The 26109-nt window shown below is 37.1% G+C and overlaps 1 protein-coding gene and 1 long non-coding RNA gene across 4 annotated transcripts in view; one reads left to right on the top strand and one right to left on the bottom strand.

The window, feature by feature from the left end:
- The window catches only part of IMPG2 (interphotoreceptor matrix proteoglycan 2), a 40478-nt gene extending 16442 nt beyond the window's left edge, over positions 1 to 24036 (bottom strand). The window contains exons 1-14 of one of the 3 annotated variants that reach the window (XM_072135987.1): positions 23889 to 24036; positions 23702 to 23789; positions 21993 to 22241; positions 10707 to 10873; positions 10070 to 10101; positions 9406 to 9429; positions 7377 to 7409; positions 3250 to 3299; positions 2668 to 2759; positions 2320 to 2478; positions 2009 to 2067; positions 1905 to 1925; positions 1455 to 1708; positions 678 to 763 (exon numbers count right to left, since the gene is read on the bottom strand). In XM_072135987.1, the coding sequence (XP_071992088.1) occupies positions 678 to 763; positions 1455 to 1708; positions 1905 to 1925; positions 2009 to 2067; positions 2320 to 2478; positions 2668 to 2759; positions 3250 to 3299; positions 7377 to 7409; positions 9406 to 9429; positions 10070 to 10101; positions 10707 to 10873; positions 21993 to 22241; positions 23702 to 23780 (1305 nt within the window). In that variant the 5' untranslated portion in view covers positions 23781 to 23789; positions 23889 to 24036. The remainder of the gene's footprint in view (positions 1 to 677; positions 764 to 1454; positions 1709 to 1904; positions 1926 to 2008; positions 2068 to 2319; positions 2479 to 2667; positions 2760 to 3249; positions 3300 to 7376; positions 7410 to 9405; positions 9430 to 10069; positions 10102 to 10706; positions 10874 to 21992; positions 22242 to 23701; positions 23790 to 23888) is intronic. The other 2 variants (XM_072135988.1, XM_072135989.1) reach the window with 2 other exon arrangements.
- Positions 6073 to 18305, top strand: LOC140118284 (uncharacterized). Its single transcript, XR_011853165.1, has 4 exons — positions 6073 to 6229; positions 14988 to 15078; positions 17280 to 17420; positions 18277 to 18305. It is a non-coding gene; the product is annotated as an uncharacterized lncRNA (long non-coding RNA).
- Positions 24037 to 26109: the final 2073 nt, after the last annotated feature.

Genomic DNA, 26109 nt, shown 5'->3' with positions numbered 1-26109 from the left:
GATATCCTTGAATATCCCTGGTTCCTGTGTGTTCCTGCATTCCTGTTACCGTGCTCCTGTGTGTTCCTGTTCCTGTGTTCCTGCGTTCCTGTGCTCCTGTGTTTCTGCTCCTGTGCTCCTGTGTTTTCCAGTCCATTCCTGTGTTCCCGTTTCCCTTCTGCCTGGACCTCTCGTTGCTGAACCCAGTTTGGACTTGACCTTGCATCTCTTCCGCCTGCCCTGATCCTGTGCCTGAACTTGACCACGAGACTGTCTCCTGTAAAGGTACCTCGACCTTGACTGCCACCGTGGGGTAGTCACACCTGTGGAACAACCTGGTGAAGACCAGGTGCCACTTGGGTCCAGAAGATCCACTGATCCCGAATCCTGACTATATATATATATATATATATATATATATATATATATATACATGATGGCTAATGATGATGTGATCCTGCATCAGGGTGCAGTCTCTGACTAGTGAGTATGCTTGGTTAAGTGACATGATTTATCATTTGTCATATATATATATATATATATATATATATATATATATATATATATATATATAATATTTAATTATTGCATCTTAGATGTTTTTTATATTCGTCTCAATATTTATATAAGAGAGGTTGAAACATTCTTATTAATTCAATATCCAAACCACATAGGTTTTAATATAATTTTGTACTTACAACATCAGCTGTGGAAGGAATAGGAAATGTCGGTTTATCAGTGACTAAAGTCCATTCATTGGAAAGATAAGAAGGAACGGTCTTCACTATAGAAAAAAAATAAAAATGTTTTGTTAATATACAGAATTACCTATTTTTTCTACATATTTTCATGCAAATTTATCATTTTACTAAACGAAGAAGAGAATTATTAAATTATCAGAGCGAAATGCTAATATACGTTCTACTTTAGATAAAATAAAAAGGTTGTGATATTTCAATTTACCATTATTAACATTATTTGAATTTTTTTTTTAATATTGTGTGTGGGGGGGAATTTTTGTGAACAATTTCTAATAAACTTTATTAAGAAATTCTATTTATTTTGTAAAATATAGGACTCTAGAGCTCCCTATTATTCCAGCCTGTATAGTTTGAGTCTATGAATGCCGACTATGAGCTTACATCTAATCTCCTTGGGGGTCATTTACTAAGGGCCCAAAATAATGCTAATAGTATCCTAAAAAAGGGTTAACACTCATTGTTTAGAACTGAGTAAACAAACAGGAGCAAAAAGAGTGTCCCACATACCGCCTGGTAGACAGATATACCTTGACAACATAAAAGTAACTCTATTACTAAGAAGCAATTTGCAGCCTGTTTCTTTAATGAAGTATATTAAAAAAAATGTTCACAACACTCCCCACACACAATATTAAAAATTATCTGACATTATTTCAGGCGATCTTACTTTTCTTGCTATGAAAATCCTTACAATAATTATTTCTATGTACTCACCATTTACAAGCTGGAGAGAATCTGCATCTATATGTAGTGTGTGTTCACCTATTAATATCTGCTTGATTAGCGCATCTACAATGTAATTTCGGAAGCTGCTGACTGTATAAACAGCTGTAGGATTATCTTCAATATAATTTAATGAGGTGTCCTCAATTTTATTGGAATGGAGATTCATGAGGTCCAAGGTTGCACTGTTAATGGCATCTGCATCCCCTTCAAAAATGACTGCATAGTGTACTTGTAGAACAACTCTGAAGAGAAAAGAACATTTTACAATATCATATATATTGCAAATTTATATATATTAAGAAAATCATATTAGTCCATATTCATTGAGGTCCACGTGCAAGAATACTGCCCTGAATTGCTCATTATTTTCAGCATTGTGAGAATTGTATTGGTTATTTACACAAGACTTATCAATTTAATGTCACTTGTTAACTGTACCTGTCATTGAGTATGGAAGGGCTGAAAATAAAGAAAATGATATATTAGAATTTGACTTTTTACTCAAGAGTGTGCTCTCTTTTAATTATAAAAAAAAGGAATACCTGATTTTTTGTACTATGATTCTTTTATATCCAGGCAAAGCTTGAAATACAGGTTCCATCTAAAAGATAAAGTGAGAGGAACCATATGTTAAAAGTATAAAGGCTGAACTATGAAAAAGTATGACATTAAGTAATATATAATATTTCACAATAATTGGATATTCATTACACATTTATAATAGATATGGAGCCCACCTGCCGAATAGGAAAGAGTGAATCCCTATTTAGATGATTAGCTGATTGGTTATTTGGTCAGAATAGACTACATTAGTCTCTCAGAGAATACTTCACAGACTGGTCTCAGAACTTACCTCATCAGTAAACAATCCAGTAAATCGTTTATATGCGTCACTGGACTTGTCAGCTAGCTCCTTGTTGTATGGCTCATTTAGTACAATGATACTAAATTCCACCATTTTGTCCACTGGTTTTCTTGGATTCTCTGTCACCTTGAATATTTCATTGTCCATCTGCAGTAGATTATATTGTTATTTAATTCAGTGACTTTTGTTAATTAAATGTTTCCACTAGAGTCAAATAGTTGTAGGTTCAACACAACATTAGTGATATATTCTGCATGGCTGTTCATGATCATTGATATAGATATAAGAAAATAAAATAGCAATGTACATCAATTATGCCATAAACCAATTACTTACGTCCTCTTCAGTTGGCTTTGCAGTCAAACCAGTATTAGAAGTGTAGTTCTCAACCAATATTTCATGTGGTGGAGGTACATTGGCTGCTGCAGCTAAAAAAAACACAAGGAAATGTAATTGAAAAATTATACTATGGAAACTTTTACACTGACTCCATGCAGACAATGGGGGTCATTTACTAAGGGCCCGATTTGCGTTTTCCCGACGTCTTACCCGAATATTTCTGATTTGCGCCGATTCTACCTGAATTGCCCCAGGTTTTTGGCACACGCGATCAGATCGTAGCTTTTGCGCCGGCGTGCACGTGATAGAAATCATGATAGACGGATTCGGAGAAACCGCCGTATTTTTTTTTTTTAAAAAGTGTCGCGGCACACGTGCTTACCTTCACCAAGTATAGGATCGTGAACTCCGGCGGACCTCGGCTGACTTCAGCACAGCAGCGACACCTGGTGGACGTCGGAGGAACTGCCTTAGTGAATCGCCGGAAGACCCGAGACCACCGCAGAGAACGCGCCGCTGGATCGCGAATGGACCGGGTAAGTAAATCTGCTGCAATATCTAGTATAGATTAGTATATACCTTGAGCAGTTGTAGTTTCCTCAGTTTCAGGAGTTGGAGTTACATCTGATCTGCAAATTATGGAGAAATATATCTCAAAATTACCACATGATATGATAATACATTGAGATGTTTATATACTTATTACACTTTTATACAAAAAAAAATGTTTACCAGCATTCTTGAAAAAAAGGATTAGCTTCCTATAGATATACACTGCTCCCTTAAAAATATAAAGAACCTACACAGCTTCATAAGAACTTTTATATATAAAGCTGAGTGTGTGTGTATGTCTGCTAAAGAAAGGTACCACGTTGCATTTATAATCACAAGATTTTGCACTGCAACCTCCTGACTCATGTGTGAGTTAATATGATTTAGATTATGACAAGTAGCCAATTGTTGCTGTCTGAACCTTGCCATTACATTATCTCTGTTACTCCATTCACATCCAGACTAACTCCAGATTGTTATATTATTTCAGATGACTGTAATTCTGGATGTGACTGCAGTATCATTCTGCTGTTACATCATCTCTGATACTCCAGTCCCATCGAGAGATTTTCTCGCACAATCCCATGCTCGGAGGGATAAGAAGTACACAGTGACTATTTATTCCAAACTTGGTAATTCAAGAACACAATAAAAGAACTACAGTGAGGACTGACACAAGAGCAGAGCAGTGAAGGAGGAGGAACTATCAGACATAGAGATGGCACCTCTCAGCAGGGGGATGTGTACAGTAACCACCCCTTCCTTCAGCCCAGCCGGGGACACATTGCTGGAATAATGGGATGGACATTTGGACAAATGTTGGGATACACATCACGCCACTGCAGGGTGTCCGCTAGGATAAACAGATAAACAACCCAGCTACAGGACCAAAAGACAGTTGGGTGAACACAGGCGGATAAAGAGCAAGGGGAGGCCAGAGGACAGAATTAATATCTGTGCTGTATCGCTAATCTAAAGCTCAGTGTGTTGTTTATCAAAAGGATCTGAAATAGGGAGTTGTATATAAAGTACTTAACACTACAGGCAGTCCCCGGGTTACATACAAGATAGGGTCTGGAGATTTGTTCTTGAGTTGAATTTGTATGTAAGTCGAAACTGTATATTTTATAATTGAAGTTCTAGACAAATTTTTTTCTTTTACCCCTGTGACAATTGGAGTTTCCAAATTTGTGCTGTAATTGGACCAAGAATTATCAATAAAGCTTCATTACAGACACATTACAGCTGATTATTGCAGTCTGGGACTATAGTAAAGCTTCCATATAGCTTCACCAGAGGTCGCAGTGGGCAGAGGGGTCCGTCTGTGACTATGGGTTGTCTGTAAGTCGGGTGTCCTTAAGTAGGGGACCGTCTGTACTTCGGTAATCATTTAGTTAATCTGAGTTGCTGTTGAATATACAATGTGAAATACTTATATTACTTAAGTTTTTGATTTTTTACAATAAAAAATTCTGTCTTTGGTTTGTAATCTTTATGTGCAAAATATTTTTTTTTCTTAACCGATTCTATTTAATTCTAGATAAGAGCAGTCATTTACTATCTCAATTTCGGGTACTACTGCTGTTAGTTTTTATAAAAGAAGAAAACTACCCATATTGTAGTAAACCAGAGTCTCAAGTGATTGCAAAAGTTTTGTTGAATCATTTATAGATACAGATTGTAATGGCTGTCTGCCCTTCTCAGCATTATTTATCTGCCCCTTGTGCTATTGTGTCTATTGTGCTGCTCTAATGCCAATACTTAAAACTGGTGGGTTAACTTGAAGCTGATGGGCCCCAGACTATAATATAGGGTTTATAGTGCTAGTGTGCTCATATGGGAAAGTGACACCCTATGAGACCCCTAAGCCTCTTTGGGCACGGTTGCAACAACACTTTCTGCACCCAGTTATGCCCCTGCCTGAAACTGTATACACTTGTTACAACATAAAATATACTTTATATACTCTTTAAACAGATGTGATATTTTTATTGCATGAATACCCACAATTCTTAGGAAGTCATCTGTATATAATTTCATTGCAACAAACTAATGACAATGCTTATAAAAGCAAGAGTATGCCAAATATTTTAGGAGCCAGCAATATTTTGGACTATGACATGGGAAATATCTTATGCAAAAGACCCATAAAAATGAACATGAAAAGGTTAAAAAAATTTCCTATAAATACAATTGCATATTTTTAGAACAGTTTAACATTGAATTCCCTCTGGGGTACTAAAGAGGAGAAGAGGCATGGAAATTATGTTTTAGTGTATGTTTTTGCAAACTTCAATAAAAAAATATGTGATTTTTAAAAATGGCATGGAAAACACAGGAATGATCAATTATTGACAATAGAGTCTTATATGTCCTCAACACTTTAAGGCCAGTTTCACATGACCGCCTGAGAAATATGGTCCATGTGCTGGCCGCACTTCTTAGGCTAAGTATGTCAGTGTAAACTGACCTCATGGCCACATAATTATTATGACTCTGAGATTTCCACAGGGCTATTCAACAATACTAAACATTCTCCAGCATTTGTGATATGACTCGCGCATCCTGCAACTCAGTTTAAGAAATTAAGTGTTGCAAAAATTGTCCGGTCAAGAAAATGATAGGTACAGCTTGTAAATAAATATAAAATTGTTATCATCTAGAATCCTCTGATAACCCTATAAAAGGCACATTAGCCTTGTTATGTGTTACCTAAGTCTGAACTAAACAAGCTAAAAAAAAACCCACCCCCAAGCTAATCTCCATTTGCCATTTTTTCTAGTTGCCATGGGAAACCATGTAGTATAGCTGACAGGAGGCTTGTTGAGATGGTCTGTAGGGCCTGTAGTGATACAAGCATGTGACTCATCACATGCTTCAGATTGGCCAATTACAAACACGCTCTTTGTTTCTGTCTTCAGTGGGGTGAGCTGTCACAACCAGGAAGTACCCCCTCACATCATCAACATCAAGATACTTGCATAACCAAATACAGCCAATAGCTAGGGTGAGTAAAGAGGCCAGTATCTATTTCTAAAAGGTGTTGTCTTTATATGGTAAAATTTTCAGGTATGTTGGTTAACATCAAGCGAGATAGTAGCACATATATTTGCAGGAGTATTGATCCTCGAGGGTCTTAAATCACTCAGTATCAGAGTCCTAGGCAATGTAGCCCACGGTACCAAAAAGGTACCAAGACAGCAGCCATGAAAAGTTGTCTGTGAATGTACGTGCCAACCTATTGGCGAAATTTAGGGCAAACCAGTAGCACAGGTCTGTAGCTTCTCACAGGCCTCATATAGACGAAAGTCGGCTGGAGAAGTGGAGGGGTGAACGCTCCTTACCCGTCCTCTTCATAGGGAGCCGTGCAGCCACCCAGTAAGTATATAGTGAAGTAAGTAAGTAGTAATGAACAATAAAGCATGCTCTATCTCTTATGCGTTGACTGAACAGTGGTACAATGACACACGTGTGTGCTCACCGTAACATGCCGTGCACAATATGTCATATGCTAGCTGTCGCTCATATGGGTAGCATGCAATCTCCATATACATAGTCTGCATGTGGCCTAAGGCTGCTATGGCACAATATGGGGATGAAGCAATCATTTATTCCAATGTGGTCCTTTTATAATGATGGTCTTATTATGTGATGTGCCATTTAAGGCAATAACATATGCCACATATCAAATACAGAAACCATGCAATTTTAATGCCTAGTGAATGCGACTATGCAGGAAACCATGTATGTCTGAGTTGAAGACAATTTGAACCACAGCAGATGTAGGAAAAGGTGTAATCTTTATAAGAAATCCTGTGCATGTGATCATAAGAGTACTAAGAGAAGACAATATACATTCAAAGTACTTGAGAAATATTACATGTATTTCCGTATTGGATGTTTCATCCAGTACTTTCATCTTGAGGAATGACCTTGACCATTACCGATTTAACCCCAATGTTACATTTAATAACAGATATGATTTCATAAATCAGTTTTACATTTAATAAAAAATTTACTTATTATCAGTTCTTCCGTGATACTGGAACCTTTAAATGCATGTAGAGATGTTAGCAAGTAGCTTACTAAATTAGCAAACTAGGATTCAACTGAAGCATTACTTATATTTGCTAAGAACTATAGCTTCTCCTTACCTGCACAGATGAAGCCATAGAGCAATGTCTTTTCTGAGTGGTATTCACAGTAGGATAAAAAAGGACTAATTTGAAGATCCAGTAACATGTTTGATATTTTTTCTAACAAAATGTAAGCAACCATGTATGCCTTATCCATTAATAATTTCCCTAAGTTTAACCTAAACCTACAGTTAATTGGTTATTTTGAGACACTGGAGTTATCCCACAAAAGTAACGTGTCCTCCATCCCCAGATTGGGGGCAGCAACTGCTGGCAGCAAAGTGCCATGTGCACATAAGCTCCATTTACATGGAGGCTTTAGTCCATCTTTTTCAGAATCCATTAGATTCCCAGCAATCTGTAACCTATAACCTATTATGTGGATCAGGGACATGTCAATTTTGTGGAACAATCCCTTTAAAGCGGCAAGTTCTTGGAACAGACAATGGAAACAACTATTCATTTTAACCCCGTCTCCATTTACAGTGGTATGTCTCTCCTAAAAACAAAAGGATTGCTATGTTGAAATCCAATATCTATAACTTTAGGGGTGTTCAACTACCATTCATCTTGTCAGCCATTGGCCACTTTAAATGAGTTGGTCACTAATAATAATTTTTCCCAGGATAAGTACAAGATCCTAAAGTTTATCTGCAGTACAGGGTCAAGTTAACCCACCTGTAGCAGAACTTACTGTGACTTCTGTGTCTGCTGGCTTCCAGCAGATGGTGCGAGCAGTGAAGTCAGTATGGATGTCCTTATAAAGTTTATTATTAGTGGTCAACCCCATTAACATGGACTATCTGTACAGAGAGAAATAGGTAGGGAATGTTCCAAATAGTGGAACCTCACTAAATCATGTAGTTGCAGTACATGTCATTGGAGTGCATTTAATCTCGGATTTTCCTTTATTTTTTTGCAAATTTTTGTGGCGCATATGAACTTTTACAACTTTTTTTCTCCTAAGACAGTCCATGTTCATTCATTCACCATTGTCTGGTTTTCTGCATTGTTTCCTAAGTTATTACCTAAGCCCAGACTTGAAAGGCAAATTCTGGCACAAATCCACAGATGCTCTGGACCAGGCAAAGAAATTAGCTGAGAGCGACATTTGCAGACTTTGCGACTTTTGCTTTAAAAAGTCACAACTGCACTAGAGACCTAAACTCATCAAATGTCACATCAATAAGGAAAAAGCACTAAGATATAACTGACCAGCAAGAAAGCCAAACAAAAAATATGTTGGTGCACAAAGCAAGACGTATGATACATGTGCCCCATCGAGTCACACTAAGCAATTTTTGTTAATTTTACTACTTTTAATATTTACTAATCAGACTTGTTAAAGTTCTTTATGTGTTTATTTTTTATTTAAGTTTACACAAGATAGTGCAGGCACAATTGTTATTTTCCTAACTCTACTGAAAATGTAGAAATCTGAACTTTCAACCTTGTTTATTTCAATTGATGTTCTCGGCTTTGTCTACATAAAATATTTTGCATCTTTTCAGCTGGTTGAAAGGCATTTTTATGGATAGATCATTGACCTAATTAAATTGTGCGGAAATGTTACATCAGTTAATGAGCTACTAAATAGGAGAGGACTTGTTTGGACAGAGGCACTACTTTCATGGGCTTTATATCAACTGAAGGGGATTGTTTAAAAAGTAAGTATGGTCAGAATCACCAGACATAGATATTAAACATACTTGGTCGTTTTCAACTAGCCACATCAAGTTATTTAGATTGGCACTTATTATTGGTAGACATTGATGTTCTATTTATCACAAACATTGCTATTACTTAGGCCCGTTCCACACTTGCGAGTGTGATGCGATGAACTCGCATCACACTCGCAACGCAAGCTGCCGGGAACGCACGGCGGGAGTGAACTCAGCATGTCAGTTCACTCCCGCGGTGCAGCGTTCGGGCCGTGCGTTCCCGGCAGCTTGCGTTGCGAGTGTGATGCGATGAACTCGCATCACACTCGCAAGTGTGGAACGGGCCTTAATGTATGTGTATATATAACATAAGCACAGTAACTTACCCACATGTCCAATCAGTGCAAGAGCTTAGTGCAGAAAATAAAACCAGCAAAAATTAACCATTAATAATGTTAGTGTCATCTAGTTATGTGTTATAAGGCTTAAAATGTGCCAAACATATTTAGATCTGGAGAAAACAGAAAACAGTTCAGTTCATCAGAGAATTAAATGTTTAACTTTGCTTTGAAAACCTGGATTTTCAGCTTCATTAATGAAAAAAAATTCATGTGATCCAAATAAGTGAAAAAATGTTTCAACACTACAAACAACACTAATGTGAAAGAGCTCTTAGTTCTAACTGCATAAAATACGTATTGGCAATTTAGTGGTCTCCATCCTGACAAGTTATCATTAACTTGAAAACAAATTGAACACATTGCAAAGATAATTAGAGTAGAGACTGACATTAAGAAATTAACCATTGGGTTTAAAACTACTTATCTATAAGATATTTTTGATAAGCTCCATTGTGACAAAAACTGTCAACTTGTCATAATGGTTATAGTCAGATGAGTGATAATGCCGCTGTTTCCAATGCAATGTCTCTAAAATAATATGCTAATAAGAAGACAGAATCAAGATGTGGAAATGAGTGATAGCCACTATAAATGAAGCAAAAAGGAAAGGGTAATAAAGAGGTAAAATATAGTATATACAGCAACCTACCTGCTTGCTGCATGTTTAGTCAGAGCAAGTTTCTGTAAGAGAGCAATTATAGTTGTGAACTTAAGGTATAGGTATATATATATGTGTGCAGTAAAACAGCATTTGTTATGCAATTTTTTAGGTGAACCTATAAGATATCAAATATTTATTCAGTGTTTTATCTCCATTAACATACTTCTCAATATGATTGTTCAGCTTCAGGTAGAGCAATGCCAATTTTACAGGATAAAAAGGGTAGCCAACTTAATGGCGGACACCCATTGATTATGAGAATGGGGTCCATTCACAAATGGAGCTTAGGAATACAGTTGTTGGACTCTTTCCATCATTCTGTGAATAAGTAATAAGGTGTTGTTTATGGGTAAACAAGTAACGTTGATTTTACCCAAAATCTTTTCAACTGACATGTTGGCGCAGATTTAAGGTAAAAATACACAAAGGTGCACTCCAAAGTATCAAATACCATCAGATGTTTAGATATGCTCATTTGTTAATGACACCTATTCAAGTTGCTGTCCTTTGCCTGGTGTTGGGGCGGTACATATTGCTTACTTATTTGTTAAAATTTAAATCAGTTAACCTGAACCTGAAAGACAAATATGAATTACTGATACAGTAAATAAATGTAATAATTTACCTCTATGACCAACTTGTGATGGTCATCTGATTGACTGAACTTCTCCCCTATCTCAAATATAGGAATTTTGCCCTCTTCACACAAGTGCATCCAGTGCTGATATTCTGCTTGGTCCGGAAGTCGATCCCAAAATATTTTGAAAACTTCCCAAACTGTTTCTTGGCAAACTGTTCAAATACATAGAAACAAACAAAGAATTTTCATAGCTTAACACAAATTGAAAGTCAGTAAACAACTCCTAGCTATGAAGGACAACTGGTACTCCTCACTGTCAGCCCCCTCCCCACAGTCAACCTCCTAGGTCTGTGCCCACAGTCAGACCAACATGTCTGTAACCACAATCAGCCTCCCATGCCTGCTCCTTCCTCACAGGCAGCTTCTGTCTGTCCTCACAGTCAGCAGCCATGTCTCTGCTCCTATTACATAATCAGCTTCCCCATATCGGCCCATTCTTCACAGTTAGCATCCATGGACCATGTTTTCCCCCTCCATAGAGTAAGCCTCCCATGTTATTTTTCACAGTAAGTTTCCCATGACTGTTCCCATAGTCAGCCTGCTTGCCCCCTCCTCATAGTCAGGAGAGCAGATTTCCTCCTCACCTCAGTACCTGTATGTGCCTGTTGAAGGGGTTATGTCATGACATAAAATAATGGCACAGTTTACAGGTATTCTATCACTTTATAATTGATAAACACAGTTCCCACTACTTTTTGGAGAATGAAGAGACAGCCGTGATACAGTCTTTCATTGCACAGTTGAACCTGGCCCACAAGCTCTGTAGGGGAATTGTGGCTTCGCAGCATTTAAGTAAAGGAAGCCAGTTGTGGTTTATGTCAGCTGTGCAAGGGAAACAGAAGAATGATGCAGTACACGAACTAGAGTGCACCCCCTTAATGTTTATGATCAAGAGAGGCAATGTCAAACTGGCACAGCTAAGTACAAGAGGATCCTCCAATAGTGAGTCAGACAGAAGACAACCAAATATGTCTACAAGAGAAATCTGAGTAATGGCATTTGCTACCCCTTCAATCATTTTTTGTTTTCCAAATAACAATAGAAAAAAAGAAAAAGATACATGCAATTAGGAGTTTATTTTACAGATCTGCTACCCTGGCAGAACATCAATCTTGTACAATGAAAATTAACAATATGATGGTAGCATTCTAACTTTTACTGTGAATCTTTAAGGAGATCCTTCCTATAAATTTACAGATTGCAATATTTAAGATGACAAATGGCATAACTGCTGCCAAGCTGCTTTGCCTCTTTTCAAGGGTCAGCAAGGTGTTAACACAGCTCTGAGCTAAATACCTAAGGATGGATTGAGGCTGGTGGAGGCTGCTATGCAAAAAGATTGGAGGCTTCTAACATAAAATAATATTCCCACTGTAAGAAACAACATCATAAATGTCAATGGAGAGGTGGTCATTCTCAAACATGGCCGCCATCACTGAAGCATATTGAGTTATGAAAAGAATAAAGTATTCTAAAATATAAATATTACTGCATTATGACTTTTTTAGACATAAATATACATAAACTTACATTTTGAATATATCATGTCTGAGAGTTATTTGGGGGAAATTTAAGTGGGGAGGCCACACTGAACAATAGTAAACTTTGCCCTCCCTACGATATTCCTCAGTCATTTTTGATGTTCAATTCAGTTATTTTCTAGTGAATGGAGCTTAGCTATAAGACCTAACACAGACACTATAGAACAGTGATGGCGAACCTTTTAGAGCCTGAGTGCCCAAACTTCAACCAAAAGCCACTTATTTATTGCAAAGACCCAGCACAGCAATTTAAGCAGTAATTTATTTCTCCTTGTTCTATGACAACTTTCAATCCTTCAGCCTCCCAAGGACACCAAAGCAGTTGAAAGGAGGAGGGCAAATTCATCTATCATTGTAGGAAGGTTCTGCAGGCAGATACTTTGAGTTCTGTCTGGTGAACTTCATTCTGGGGTGATGGCCTGGGTGCCCAAAGACAGGGCTCCGAGTGCCGCCTCTGGCACCCGTGCCATAGGTTCGCCACCACTGCTATAGAATGTACAGCAATGGTGAGCAGTGAAGAGTCATCTGCTGTATGTCCTGGAAAACTGTTTAAGCAGCACCCTATGACTTCAGAAGTCATCAATCTCTAGAAGAATCTAGGGAAGAAAGTCAGTCTTTCTTTATCTTTTAGTGACACACTATTTATAGGTTTAGTTGGAATATTAATACGTAAAGTATTAATTAAGTAAAATATTATATTATTACCAGTAAAATGGTTTTATCGTTTAGGTAAGAGAATAATGGAAAATTGGAGTAAAATAACTTTGGAAAGAACCTAAAATCATAAAGTATCTTAATGGTAACAAGCCAACACTTTCATCCAGTGTTGTCAAAATATTAATGTTCTGTATTTCACTTTCCCCTCTTTACTCATCAGCATTTTTTCTCAGTATGTATGTAAAGAGTAAAGACTAAATAAGAACTGTGTCATTTACAATACAGTTTATCATTGAAAGGGCAATTTGAGAATAGAGACTCCGGGCTGTAGGAATTTCCAGGGAGAATAATTACGGCCTGAGAAAAAATGCTCCAGAAAAATTTATCTACACGGAATGTTATTTACTAAAATGGACATGTCATGATCAAATAACCTGGCAACATACATTTAAAGGAATTCTCCAGTCAGATAAGAGAAAGTCTGTCATTGATGATCAGCTAATGCTGGGTGCTTTCAGCACCAGAATAAACACAGAGAAATGAGCTGGTAGAACAGCTACTTTAATTTTTTAGGGGTTAGGTTGGGTAACTCCATTGCATCTCCCATTCAAATTAAAAGAAGCCAAGCTACAGTATCACAAGTTTTTCTCTCTCTCATGTCACATGACCAGTTTCTGCTTTCAATGTAGTATTACAAAACACTTCCTCCACTGCCTATAAATACTTAAAGCTGTGCTAAATAAGGTGTCTAAGCTGTGTAGGTTATGACCAAGAGGTCTGAGAACGTTCACCACCAGATGAACTGATGAATGTAGTAATCTAGCCTGAAAATAGGTAAACCTAGACCTAGATTACCTAGATTTATCTAACATTATCTATCTGGTATTAAAAATGGTGTTACAGCTGATCGTGCCACTTGTCTACAAATTAAGGAGATTATTAAAAATGAAATAGAATCTTTTTACCAATGCTCATTGCCTAAGCTTTATAGTGATGTTAGGGTCTGTTTCCATCTTCCATCATTTTCTCTGAATCAGTTATTTAAGGGTAAGAGTGGTCCAGCATACAAAAGAGGTGCAAATCCATCCATTATACTTTATGGAATAAGCGGCACAACAATATTCTGACAATTACAAAATAGTTCACTGGATATGGAAATGATTGGTGGGGTCCTGACCACTACTATCCTGTTAGTTGTGTATAGAGAATCTCTTTAGAGAATTTACTGAATTAACCCTATAATAAAATTTTTTACATGAAAAATGACATTGTGTTAAAAGATGGACATTCACTTTAAAGCCAACATTGAGCGCATCCTTCAAGTGTGCAACAAAAACTATTGTATGCCACAAATATACTAAAAATTAGGAGAAATATATCAATAGACAAGAGGGACAGCAATCCTCAGATACAAGACCAAACAGTCAACAATGGGTGCCCGTGCCTGATGATCCAGGTCCTCAGATCCAACACCAACCAATCTTCTAGATTAAGATATTGTATTCTTTATACACCAAGGCATAGAAGCAGCGACGTTTCAATTCACAATGCTTGATAAAGAATCATTGGGAATTGAAGTGTTACTGCTGCTGTGCCTTGGTGAATAAATAATATGATATTTTCAGCTTATTTTGAGAAATATATCATACACTTATATGTTGTTGGTGTTTTGGTTCAGAAGGTCAGTTTTGAATGTATTTCTGCCATCACTGATATAAATAAAGTGTCCTGGTTCCACCTTGGCACCAATACAACTTTTCTGTGAAGAATCGGATCACCACTAATGCCAAGATCAGCCTCGGGATTGTGAAAAGGAAAAGGGAAATGTAAGAACTGAAAAGCTGTTAACATATACCAAGGCCGTGAAAAGAGAAAACAGAAATATATGTGATGAGAGATGCAATATGCTCTAAAATCTGCCTTTGGTGATAATGTGTGTACAATATTGTGTGAGTGATTGATCTGATTTATATCTAGCCCAAAGCAACATTGGGGCATGGTGGATTTAAGCATGTCACAACAAAAAAGTCACTGCAATTCTGAGCTCATTACTTAATTTTCAGTCTAGAATGTGAGAGAGAATGTGTGAAGAAGGCCAAAGATGCAGCAGTGATTAGTGAAGAAAAACAGTCCAGTTGAGGCTTGAACAGCAGTATAAGGTACAACTGCCATTTGATATAAGGATGCTGTGCACTTCCTCTGACCTCCTTCCACCTCATCTATTGTCTAGGTACTACCTGCAACTCATCTTCTTTCTAGATACTAAATACACCTCTTCTCCTGTCTAGATACTACCTGCACCTCATCTCTTGTCTAGATACTACCTGTATCTAATCTCCTGTATAGATGCCACCTGCACCTCATCTCTTGACTACAAGTCCTACTACCTGCATCCCAACTTGCATGTCATCGCCTGTCTACATACTACCTGCACCTCATCTCCTGTCTACATACTACCTGCACGTCATCTCCTGTCTACATACTACCTGTACGTCATCTCATGTCTACATACTACCTGCACCTTATATTCTGTCTAGATGCTACCTGCATATAGCTAACACAGCTAAGCAGAGCAGTCTAAAACACTAGCATACTACCCCCATCTCATCTCCTGTCTAGATACTACCTGCACCTCATCTCCTGTCTAGATACTACCTGCACGTCATCTTCTGTCTAGATACTACCTGCACCTCATCTCCTGTCTAGATACTACCTGCACGTCATCTTCTGTCTAGATACTACCTGCACATCATCTTCTGTCTAAATACTACCTACACCTCATTGTCTGTCTAGATACTACTAATAATAATTCCTTTATTGATATTTCGCACACAGATTACGCATTGCTACACAGAGATTGATAAATCAGTCCCTGTCCCCAAATCAACCTACCAGTATCTAATCAACCTACCAGTATATTTTGGTGTGTGGGAGGAAACTGGGGGACCCAAAGGGAACCAACACAAACGCAGAGAGAGCATACTCTTTGCAGATGTTGACCTGGATGGGACTAGCACTCAGGACCCCAGTGATACAAGGCTGTAGTGCTAACCACTGAGCCACCATCCTACTACTGCACCTCTTCTTCTGTCAAGATACTTCATGCACATCATCTCCTGTCTAGAAACTTCCTGCATCTCATCTCCTGTATAGATTCTACCAGCACCAAAATCACTATATTATGACGCAAGACCAAATAAAGGATTGATGTGCTTACACTGCTACATCTTCAACTTACTGCCTTGTAGGTCCTGCTGCTAATCTGCAAGTAACAGTCAATACATAAGCTGTGCTGACCTGTTACTTCTACTGTTGCTGGATATATTTACTGGTTTCCTGGAAAAATTTTTCTGCTTTACATCCCTCCCTCCATCCTCCATGTGTCAAAGGTTATTCTCTGGAATCAAGTCTGGATTTAAATGCTGTCCTCCTGCTAAACATCACACTGTTGCATTTCTTAATCTTGCAATGTTGACTTGTAATTCTTAACCATACAATAATGTGGAAGAGATTTCCCAAAGGTCTCAAAATGTCTAAAAAGCCGGTGGCAGGCCAACAGTAATCCCTTTCTTAAACCTTAAATATCAAAAGCTGATTTTGTTTATCCATGGAGATTCCTACATCTCCAAATTTTCCCCCCTTTCCAAAAAATGAAATAGTACACAGTGCAGAATTCAGCCAATTCAGTCATATATATTTAAAAACTCCTTTTCATAAAATTAGCTAAATGGATCCTCAGAAGGACAACACACAATACAAAACTCATTCCATGTCCTGATACATAAAACTCTAGAAATTAAATAGGGAGTATAACTGTATGATAACATAACCTAACATAGAAATATATGTATTTGTATATAAAACAGAATAGTTTTATAATTTCAAACCGCAAGGTTAGAGATGTTATATAACTGATACCCCGCTGTTTAACACTGCTAATAATCAGTTCTAAATCCTGCTTCTACCATCCATGGCCAAGTCAGCTCTTTATCCAGCTTAGTTTAGGGATATGCTATAGTCTTAAAAATGCCAGGAGATTACATTTGCTTGCCACACGCAAGATCCCAGCATTAAATGTATAGCTAGAAAATATGAGCAATGATACATTTAGCTTCTTTTACATAGCTTGAAAATATGAGCAATGATACATTTAGTTTCTTTTACATCCAGGTAATATCACAATAAAAACTTCCTTTCACAATCCACACAACAAATTGTAATTGGTAAAACACAGTAATACTAATAATACAGTGAACTATAGTAAATTAAGAGTAACTGTTTTATTGTTTCAGTGAATGTTGAGAACATATTTCTAAAATACTTATTCTACTACATATTCTTCTTATTTTGTTAAAAACAGGCTGCAAAGTGCCTTCGTAGTAACAAGATAACTGAGTGTTGGGAAGAAGATCCTGTATTCAGTATCTGTTTATTCAGGCTGAATTCAGCTTAGAGAGGCATGGACGACAGCCCCCTCTCTTTGTTTACCCGTCTCTGACCAGTAAGTTTTAACCCTTTCTGCTCTCTACCTGAATATGGTATTTATAAGCAATATTTTGTAACATAACAGTTCATCAGTCCCTGCTCAGCATATGTCTTACTTTAACTTTTAACATGATAAGAGGCATTCCAAGTAGAGACTATTAAGCTATTCTGATTGTATTCATAGAATAGTAATAGAAAGAAAACATAAAGTTTACAAAGATGTACAATCCATTATTTAAATAAAAAATATTTTCCAAAATGTAAAGTGTAACTGTAAAGTTACAGACAAAAAATAGTTTTAGCACAGCTGGATAGAGACTTTGATAACAATTCCAATGATACCTATATCAAGCTGCTGTTTTTTTCCTAGCCTGAGATATATCTGAGCTATTACTGAAGTGGGTTGGCACTTCCGAGGTTGTAACATCAGCTCAGGGTACTGAAGCCAGAACAGGACAGCAGGTTTGTAATTGACTGATCTGAGGCATGTGATGTGTCACATGCTTGTAACATCACTCAAGATCCTATTTTTTTGCACTAGTGACACTGTCATTAAGCCTCTTGGTGTCTCTAGCTATTCTATATGGTTTCCCATGATTACCAAGAAGCATGGCAAACGGATATTAGCCTGGCTGACAAGGTAAAACATCTGCTAGCTGCTAAACACCTGCAGAGCAAATATTTAGAATTAAAAAAAATGTAGTAAAATTTAGTAAATTAGAGAATTGCAGAGTTATGCAAAAGTTTTTATACTTTCAGCTGTACTTTAAGTGACATTCTACACACTACACTGTAGGTCCAGAGGAGTTATCATGGCTTTCAGGATATTCGCTTGCTTTCATGTAACAGTACTTTTTATTGTTTACTTCCAGATGATAACAATAAAGGGCAAGATCTTTGGTAAGTGTAATGTATCCATTTAAGCCTTGCAATTTTGTGTCCATAAAATAATCAGACCAACTTTTTATTGTCCAAAAGCAGAAAGCAGCTAAAATTAAACATATAACACCTATGTTACTTTCAGAGTCCATGAAGAGGGAAATAAGGGCAGAAAATGCTGCAGCCTACAGCACAAATATCATAAGGTCTTATGCACACAACCATTTTTTTAATGCAAAAATGTCCCCATTGACAACAAAGGGAAATTCAGCCATCTATATTTCTGGACCTATATCTACATTTCTCACTGCACCTTAAAATGGCTGTGGGACCACAACAAAAAATGTTGACCATATGGATAGATTACATATGGATGACTGCAAAATGCATATGGTCGTGGACATGAGGCCTAAGTAAAGCTCCTTCAAAATGCCTCTTGCAAGACAGCAACAGATACATTTTTTAACAATGATTCTGTTCTCTGCAATAACCCCCAATGGACACAGCTTATACAAGACAGTATCTCAATAGTACATTGTGACTTAAAGAAAATCTACATTACTTTTAAAATGATGCTAATGAGACTCTCTGTGGTCTGGCTTCACAGGCTGTTCATGCAGAAGCACTTCCCCCTTGCACTGCGTGCATGAGATTACAGCAGGCAGAGGGAGGGGGAAGTGCAGAGAGGACAGGGGCCTATGTTAAAGCCCCCATAGCAGTTCTGTCTCATTAGCATAATTGTAAAAGTTATTTTAGAAGGAAGGAGGTCATGGATAACAAATATAAGAAGATTACCACAATCATGGTGCCCTGATATATGAGTAAGTATACCTAATTTATGATGCCTGATTTAATGGTAGATTTCCTTTAGATTAACAGATACATATGTATATATTTGGAATATTTCCAAAAAAAAGGAAAACAGTAGCAAACAATACTTAAGCTGACTATCTTCAAATCCATGGGGGGGGAACTAATGTCTTTAAATTATACCATTTGGGTGATAATATGCTATGGTTGGCCCTATGTAGCGGATTAGCTGGACATTTCGATCATAAAACCTACATAGAATAACAGAACTAACAAGTATTTTTATTCAATAAATACACAAAAATAGACCACATTGCAGGTTCCAAGTTAAAAGTGAGATGTCATTGTGTATTTACATGTATTATACCCAAAGGTATAGAGTTAATAACCAAATCATACGTGAAAAAGGGAAGGAATTCACATGTCAAAATAACATGTGAGAAGCCTGATTATCTAACCATAATATTGTCAGAGCAGTCTAAAACACTGCCATATTATTTGCTGTCTATCTTTCCGTATTTCCTGTTTATCTTTCCATGGCACATGTGAGCAGTTCACAGGCCACCTATCCCTCCCACTTAGTTGCATCATCTCACATCTCAAACCATGATGACCTCATCAAGATGCTGGGGTGAAAAGCAGAAACGGGTGAAGGAATGGGTTGTCTATTTAGTGTTGGAGTCTTGCTTTATAATTGTATTCTCTGTGATAAGTCATTATAATTATTTGTCTTGTATAAATTGAATAAAGCTATATATTTTTGATTATATTAGATAAAATGGTTAAATCAATGGAAAGTAATCAAATTGACACTAAAAAATGTAGAATTTTAATAGGCAAATCCAAGGTACCGCATTCTAAGAACTGTTAAACAAATTAAACACACATGAAAGGGTATGTTCACCTTCGAGTGCCACTTTGCAATTTCAGTGATTTAGTACTTGCAACCTGATTTGGAGTCTAGTTCTGCATTCACTGTTGATCTCATTGACATACACATCATTTACAGATTAGCTGAGCTTATTTAATGCAGGGGGAAAGCTAGTCATTCTAACATCACGTTGCAGTCCATGTCTTTCACACATGCCAGAATGCAAATCAAAAGAGCAATGGAAGTACACATGTAGCACTGATCAACATGACTGCTTAACTGGTTAACCAAATGTGATAACTCAGGGTTACAGGGATTAGAAACACCCTTATTTATGTTATCTGAATACATTCACCTATCTTTATTCATGCTTATCAGTCCTACATCTGTAAATATTGGTTACTAATTTAGTTGTGTTGTATAAATAAGCGGATTTGCACTCATCAGTCACATGGTACAGGAAGTTGTCTGAACTCTTCCTGTGTTGCAATATTATCAAAGCGCAATATACCTCTTCCTGTCCACGTGCCAATGATCATGTGACTTCAAAACGCTTGAACAGAGTAAGGCAGCTGCACATGCGCACGTTCAGCCTGTGTAAAGGAACCCGTATGTTGATATGATCCCCCAGACTGAACATATTGCACAGGACGGAAGTGATGCAGAGATTGATGCAGGGAGCCCCCGTGTTCCACCTGAACTGCAGCACCAACATTGTAATAGTATGATGCAAGTACTTGCGCTATGGGAAATGTGTTCAGTCTGTAGGATCTGACCAGCAAAGGGGTTCTTTACAAAGGGCTGAATACGTTTGTGTAAAGCCGGCCTTAGATTGACAGCCCCACAGCTGTATGATATATGAAATGCTGATATGGAGATATAATATTAATTCAAATTGTACTCTTAACATAATAGTGAATCCAATTATTTCCTTGTTCCATGTTATATATTATTATGTATTAAGGTCTAATATTATGTATTAAAGGAAATCTACCAAGAAAATCCACCATAATAAACCTGGGACCATGACTGTGGTAATCTTCTTATATCTGTTATCTAAGGCCTCCTTCCTTCTACCATCAACGTTTACAATTATGTTAATACGCCTGAAGTGCTATGGGGAGCGTTGCCAGAGCCCCTTCATGATCTGGCTTTACAAGCTGTTCCACTGCCCCCCCCTCCCCGCTCCCTTAGCACTTCATGTCTCCCTTTGTCTGCTGTAATCTCACAGCAGTAGAGGAAGGTTTAGCACACAGTGGATGGAGGATAGAAGCCTGTGAATCTTTAGCATTCCCTCTGCTCTACTGGTTCATTAGCATACTTTTAAAAGTTTATTTTAGAAGGAAGGAGGCCATGGATAACAAATATGAGTAAATGATCCCAGTCACGGTGCCTGGATCTATGAGTAAGTGTCCCTGGTTTATCATACTTGATTTTGATGATAGATTTCCTTTAATCTTCTTTATGTGGATGCAAACTTTTACTTTTTATTATCAGTAATTGACTGATTGATCTCCATGGTTTGTAGTAATTCACTATGTAGGAGTAGCAAAATATACTGAATTGAAGCAAGTGCTGAAACAATAAAAACTGAAGGATAAAGCTACTTTATTGCCTGTAGACTCCTGTATGTAGAAGAATTACATACAACATAATTACAACATATGAGACTACAGAATGCTGTATGGACTAGCCACAAGATATGATACAAGTAATCTAAAATAGAAATAAATACTATCATACTTGTATATGTTTGGAGAAAATTTTGTTAAAAATATATCTGAATGCTACTGATACAAAAACTATATGGTTCAAGAGAAGTTAACACAAGCTTTGGGCATGATAGGTGCCAGGTACGAAATGGATCACTGCGTTAATCTTCCCAAGATCCTTTCTGTGCTGACTCACGGCATCTCTTACTAACACACAGTAGCCTTGGAACCTACAATGAGATATTAGCTGTTTACTATAGGACTACATGCATTGTGCATGATCTCTAATAACATACCTACAAAGTGCTATACTTACCCCTGAGTCTGAAAAAGTTCATATGATTCACAAGAGCTTGTTCAAAGGTTTCTTCTGGGCAGACTTTCACTCCACTGGGGAATAATATTGCCCTCTTTTTCCTTTTGAGGAACGTCTTATAGAGGTTGTGTGATTCAGCCAAGGGTGGACTGGATTCTGTTTCTGATCCACTGCCTTCTTCCATATCATTCTGTAAAGTTGTGGTTACTTTATGTCCCATACTGTCCAGTGCTGTTCTGGATTCTATAACTTGAAGGATAACAAGACAAAATAATTTTACCAATGGCTGGAATTTGTAACTGCTTCTATATTGAAGAAATATATATGTTTTTGTAATCTAAGGAAACCCTTTAATCAAATTGATAAAAAGAATATAATATATATAACATATAAAAAAGAATATTACATAATTTGCTATATAATGCAGTTTTACCAATATTATCCAATCCATCGATATTGAATATACAAAATTTCTAATAGTTATGAAAACAATTCCATTTATATCGCATACTTGATAATATCAGAGAATCTATTGTTTGAGTAATTATCTCTGTCAGGAATTTCAGAATTCAAAGCCTTTTCTATCTGCTAATAATGTGTATGACAAGGGGGCAGAAGTTCAGCATTTTCACCCACATTCACATGGCATGCCAAGTTTTAATTAATGGCAAAAATGTGCCGTATATTGTCCTTGATTGGAATGATTATTAATAGAATTCTCTGTATTCAGCAAATATGAGACCCAGCTTAGACCATGTACAGAATCAGACATGGAAAAAAGAGGAGTCTGTAAAAAGCTATGAGAAAAATGGTAAACTGGTATGCATACTATACATATGGTTATGACATACTGTATATACTTTTACTTTTATATATATATGTCTAAATAGCTGTATGCACGCATGTTCAAATATGCCTTTGGAAATGTAACCTATATGTATATTAATATACATACATATACATGTTATGCAGTCTTACTTATGGATACATATTGTAGATAGATGAGCATGTATGCAAATCATACAAATAATGGAGTGCTCAGTTTTTGCATCAGTTATTGTGTGCAAAAACCAATGGGGGAGACTACACAGACATACGGTTAATGAAAAGATTTGCATTGGTTCTTTCTATAACCTATACAGTTTTTCTATATAGGGCAGTAAAATAAAAAATACTGGATGTGAAATATATATATTTTATTGGCATCTGTCAGATGTATCAGTCAAAATCATGATGTGAAGATGACCAAACACAAATAAATTCAAGAAGAATTTTATGAATGTTGAGAGGTTTCATATTATATTTTAATGCATCAAAGCCTGTGTAGTGACCTTAGTGATCTTAATAAATATCATTTAACATTCCAACCTTGGAGGAAGGGGATGTAATTACTTTATAAAATGGTTATGCCATTGTTAAGCATATTAAAGGCATTGCACTGAATTAAATATTCAGTTATACAGTATAACTATATGACTTAAATAATACACTAACAGAAGAATAACATTCATGTTGTATACTTTGCAGTCTATAAAAATATTTGTTTACCCATCTAGGACATAAAGTTTTTGTTTTACTACACATCCTTAATGATAAGTTGTCATACTGGAGAAGTTCACATACAGCTTTAGCAGAGCTGAAATTGATGAGATCCTGTCCTATGAAAACTATATAGATAACACCTTACTCTAAGATGTGATGTTTGTTACCTGTAGGAGGCTGTAACTGTCCTTCGAGCACAGTCATGCAGAAGAAGCCCAAGATGATTACCCACGAACAAAGAATCATTCTTCCTGACTATGGAAACAAAGCGCAGACAGATTTACCACAATCATGTAGATATAGTACCTAGGTGGGGTCAACATTTTATATGATATACAATTTATAAAGACTTACTCAATCTTCCAACTTAGTTTGGACACCACGATAAAGGCGAATGACAGCTTCTCCAGTTAACAGATGGGAGACAATTTTTTTTCAGGTTTAATCTGCATAGTTAAGCTCTTTAGCAGAGCTTGTCAAGTTGTTAAGAGACAGACAGCCCATTGATAGGCTGAGCATTTCACACCTAACTAAACACATCACTTACTGGATGCTGAGGGCGGTGGGTGCTTTGGCAGAGTTTGTTACTCTGCTGTCCAGACAAAGGCATTTTTCTGAAGCTTACTTTCAATAGATGTACAAAAAAGGGGACGTAGGTTTTAGGTCACATCCCTGATTTACAATTTCACGTATTTCAGTAGCCCTCAGTAGTTGTGTGTGTTGCATGGATATATATATAACACTTTACTATAATGATATTTCATTGGTATGGCTAAGGGTGCTTAATACAATGCTGCTCTGTACAATTCAAGGTTTTAATGTGGATAGTTGTATTAAAACATTTTATTAAATAAATATTTATCAATTAAATATTATTAAATATGAATTACTTGAATTACATGAATAGTGTTCAGTCTGGAATTCATGTATTGAGCACATTCATGTAAATGAGCCCATATCCATATATTTTTCATACTTTTACCCTTTGCATCATAACAGGTAGGTACTGAGAATACCATACATGCTGTGCCTTGAAATTTTGATTTTTTTTCCCCCAAAAATATGTGTGAGATTTAATCTTTTGTATGTTGCAGTAACCAATCTATGGCAGATAGTAGTTCATAATTGTTTTCAGAAACAGGTATGTCTGAAAGCTTTCTAATGTGCATCCACCTCAGACAGATCAAAAAGCTAATTATTAACTCTTTCCATATCTAGAGAATATTTCCCTTGATACAACTCTCTAAGATAATTAGATTATCCTATCTGGGACTGTCTGTAAAGAGTTCAGTCATAAGACACAGTTATAATTTAAAGGTTATGATGTGCCCCCTGTCCCCCCAAGTATATGAGGAGAGGAAATGACTTTACCTCTACAAGATAAGCTGATTCACACCTAGTTACTTGGCCAAATATTTTTCTCTGACCCCCTCTGTGTTTCATCTGCCAATAGAAAATCTTGTGTAATCTGCCTGCTTGCCCTTGACTCCCGTCTTTCTCTGCAGCTCCTGTCTGAAGGTCATGTTTTGACCAGTGGGGAGCCTTCACAGTACATTTAGTACATAAGATTGTTCTGTTCCATTGAGAACATTTTTGTTCATGCTTTTTAGAAGAAACAATACTCAGAGTTCAACAACATTATTTTGGGAAAGTAGCCTAATTGGAGGTGCTCAAAGTATATATACCTATAGCATTTCAGTATTTTATTACCTTTTCAGGCCCTATGCAAAGCATTTGTTTTCTATATACACAGCTAAGCACCCTGAATAAAGTGTGATTGAGTGCAGCTTATGACCTGTATGTGTCTTTCTGTGGTGTTCATTCCTGCACTGGGAACAAAGATCTATATAATCTGGAAATTACCTTATGACTGAGGAAGGGTTGTTGGAGCCTTGGGTAAAATCACCAGCCTTGTCATATATCATTGATTTCAACTCCTTGTCAATAAATATATATGATCAGGGTCCTTCCATACATTTGGGGAGTCAAACGCCAAGGAGTCTGGAGTTAGGAAGCCAACAAAATAAGTATATGGAACGTCCGTGCCAAAACGTCCCTCTATCTGCAGTTGGCAGAATAGGTGGGGTTAATTTGTGTGTGAACTGTGGCTTAGTGTTCTGTGTTTGGATTCATTGAGACACACTCTGCACCTTGTATTTCAGCCCTGTCCAGCAAGGGTTACTAGCCTGATGGACAGTTCCCCAGTGTGCTGCTGGAGGTATGTCCAGGAACTGCCTTATATATCTGCCTACTCCCTTCAGACCTTGCTGTTTAATTAGTCTGATCTCTGTATCTAGTGCTATTTTCTTTGCTATTCTGTGTATTGACTTCTGATTTGCCTAACGACCATTCTATTTGCTATATGATTCTGTACTTTTGCCTCCACCTTGGTTTTCACCCTGTTCCGTCTGACTCCGCTTGTCTATCTGTATCTGTTGTTTGACCCTCAGTGTTGTGTATCTCCTGGTGTTATCCCGCTTTCCCTGTCTCAGACTTGTGTTAGTTTTCTGTGTACCAGTGTGATCATTGGTCTATATCTGTATTCTGGTTATCAGTCCGCTCCAATATCCAGCAT

Source organism: Engystomops pustulosus, chromosome 2 (genome assembly GCF_040894005.1).
Source record: "Engystomops pustulosus chromosome 2, aEngPut4.maternal, whole genome shotgun sequence".
Lineage (NCBI taxonomy): Eukaryota > Metazoa > Chordata > Amphibia > Anura > Leptodactylidae > Engystomops > Engystomops pustulosus.
The sequence above is the reverse complement of the archived record's forward strand: the minus strand, read 5'-3'. Positions and strand labels throughout refer to the sequence as shown.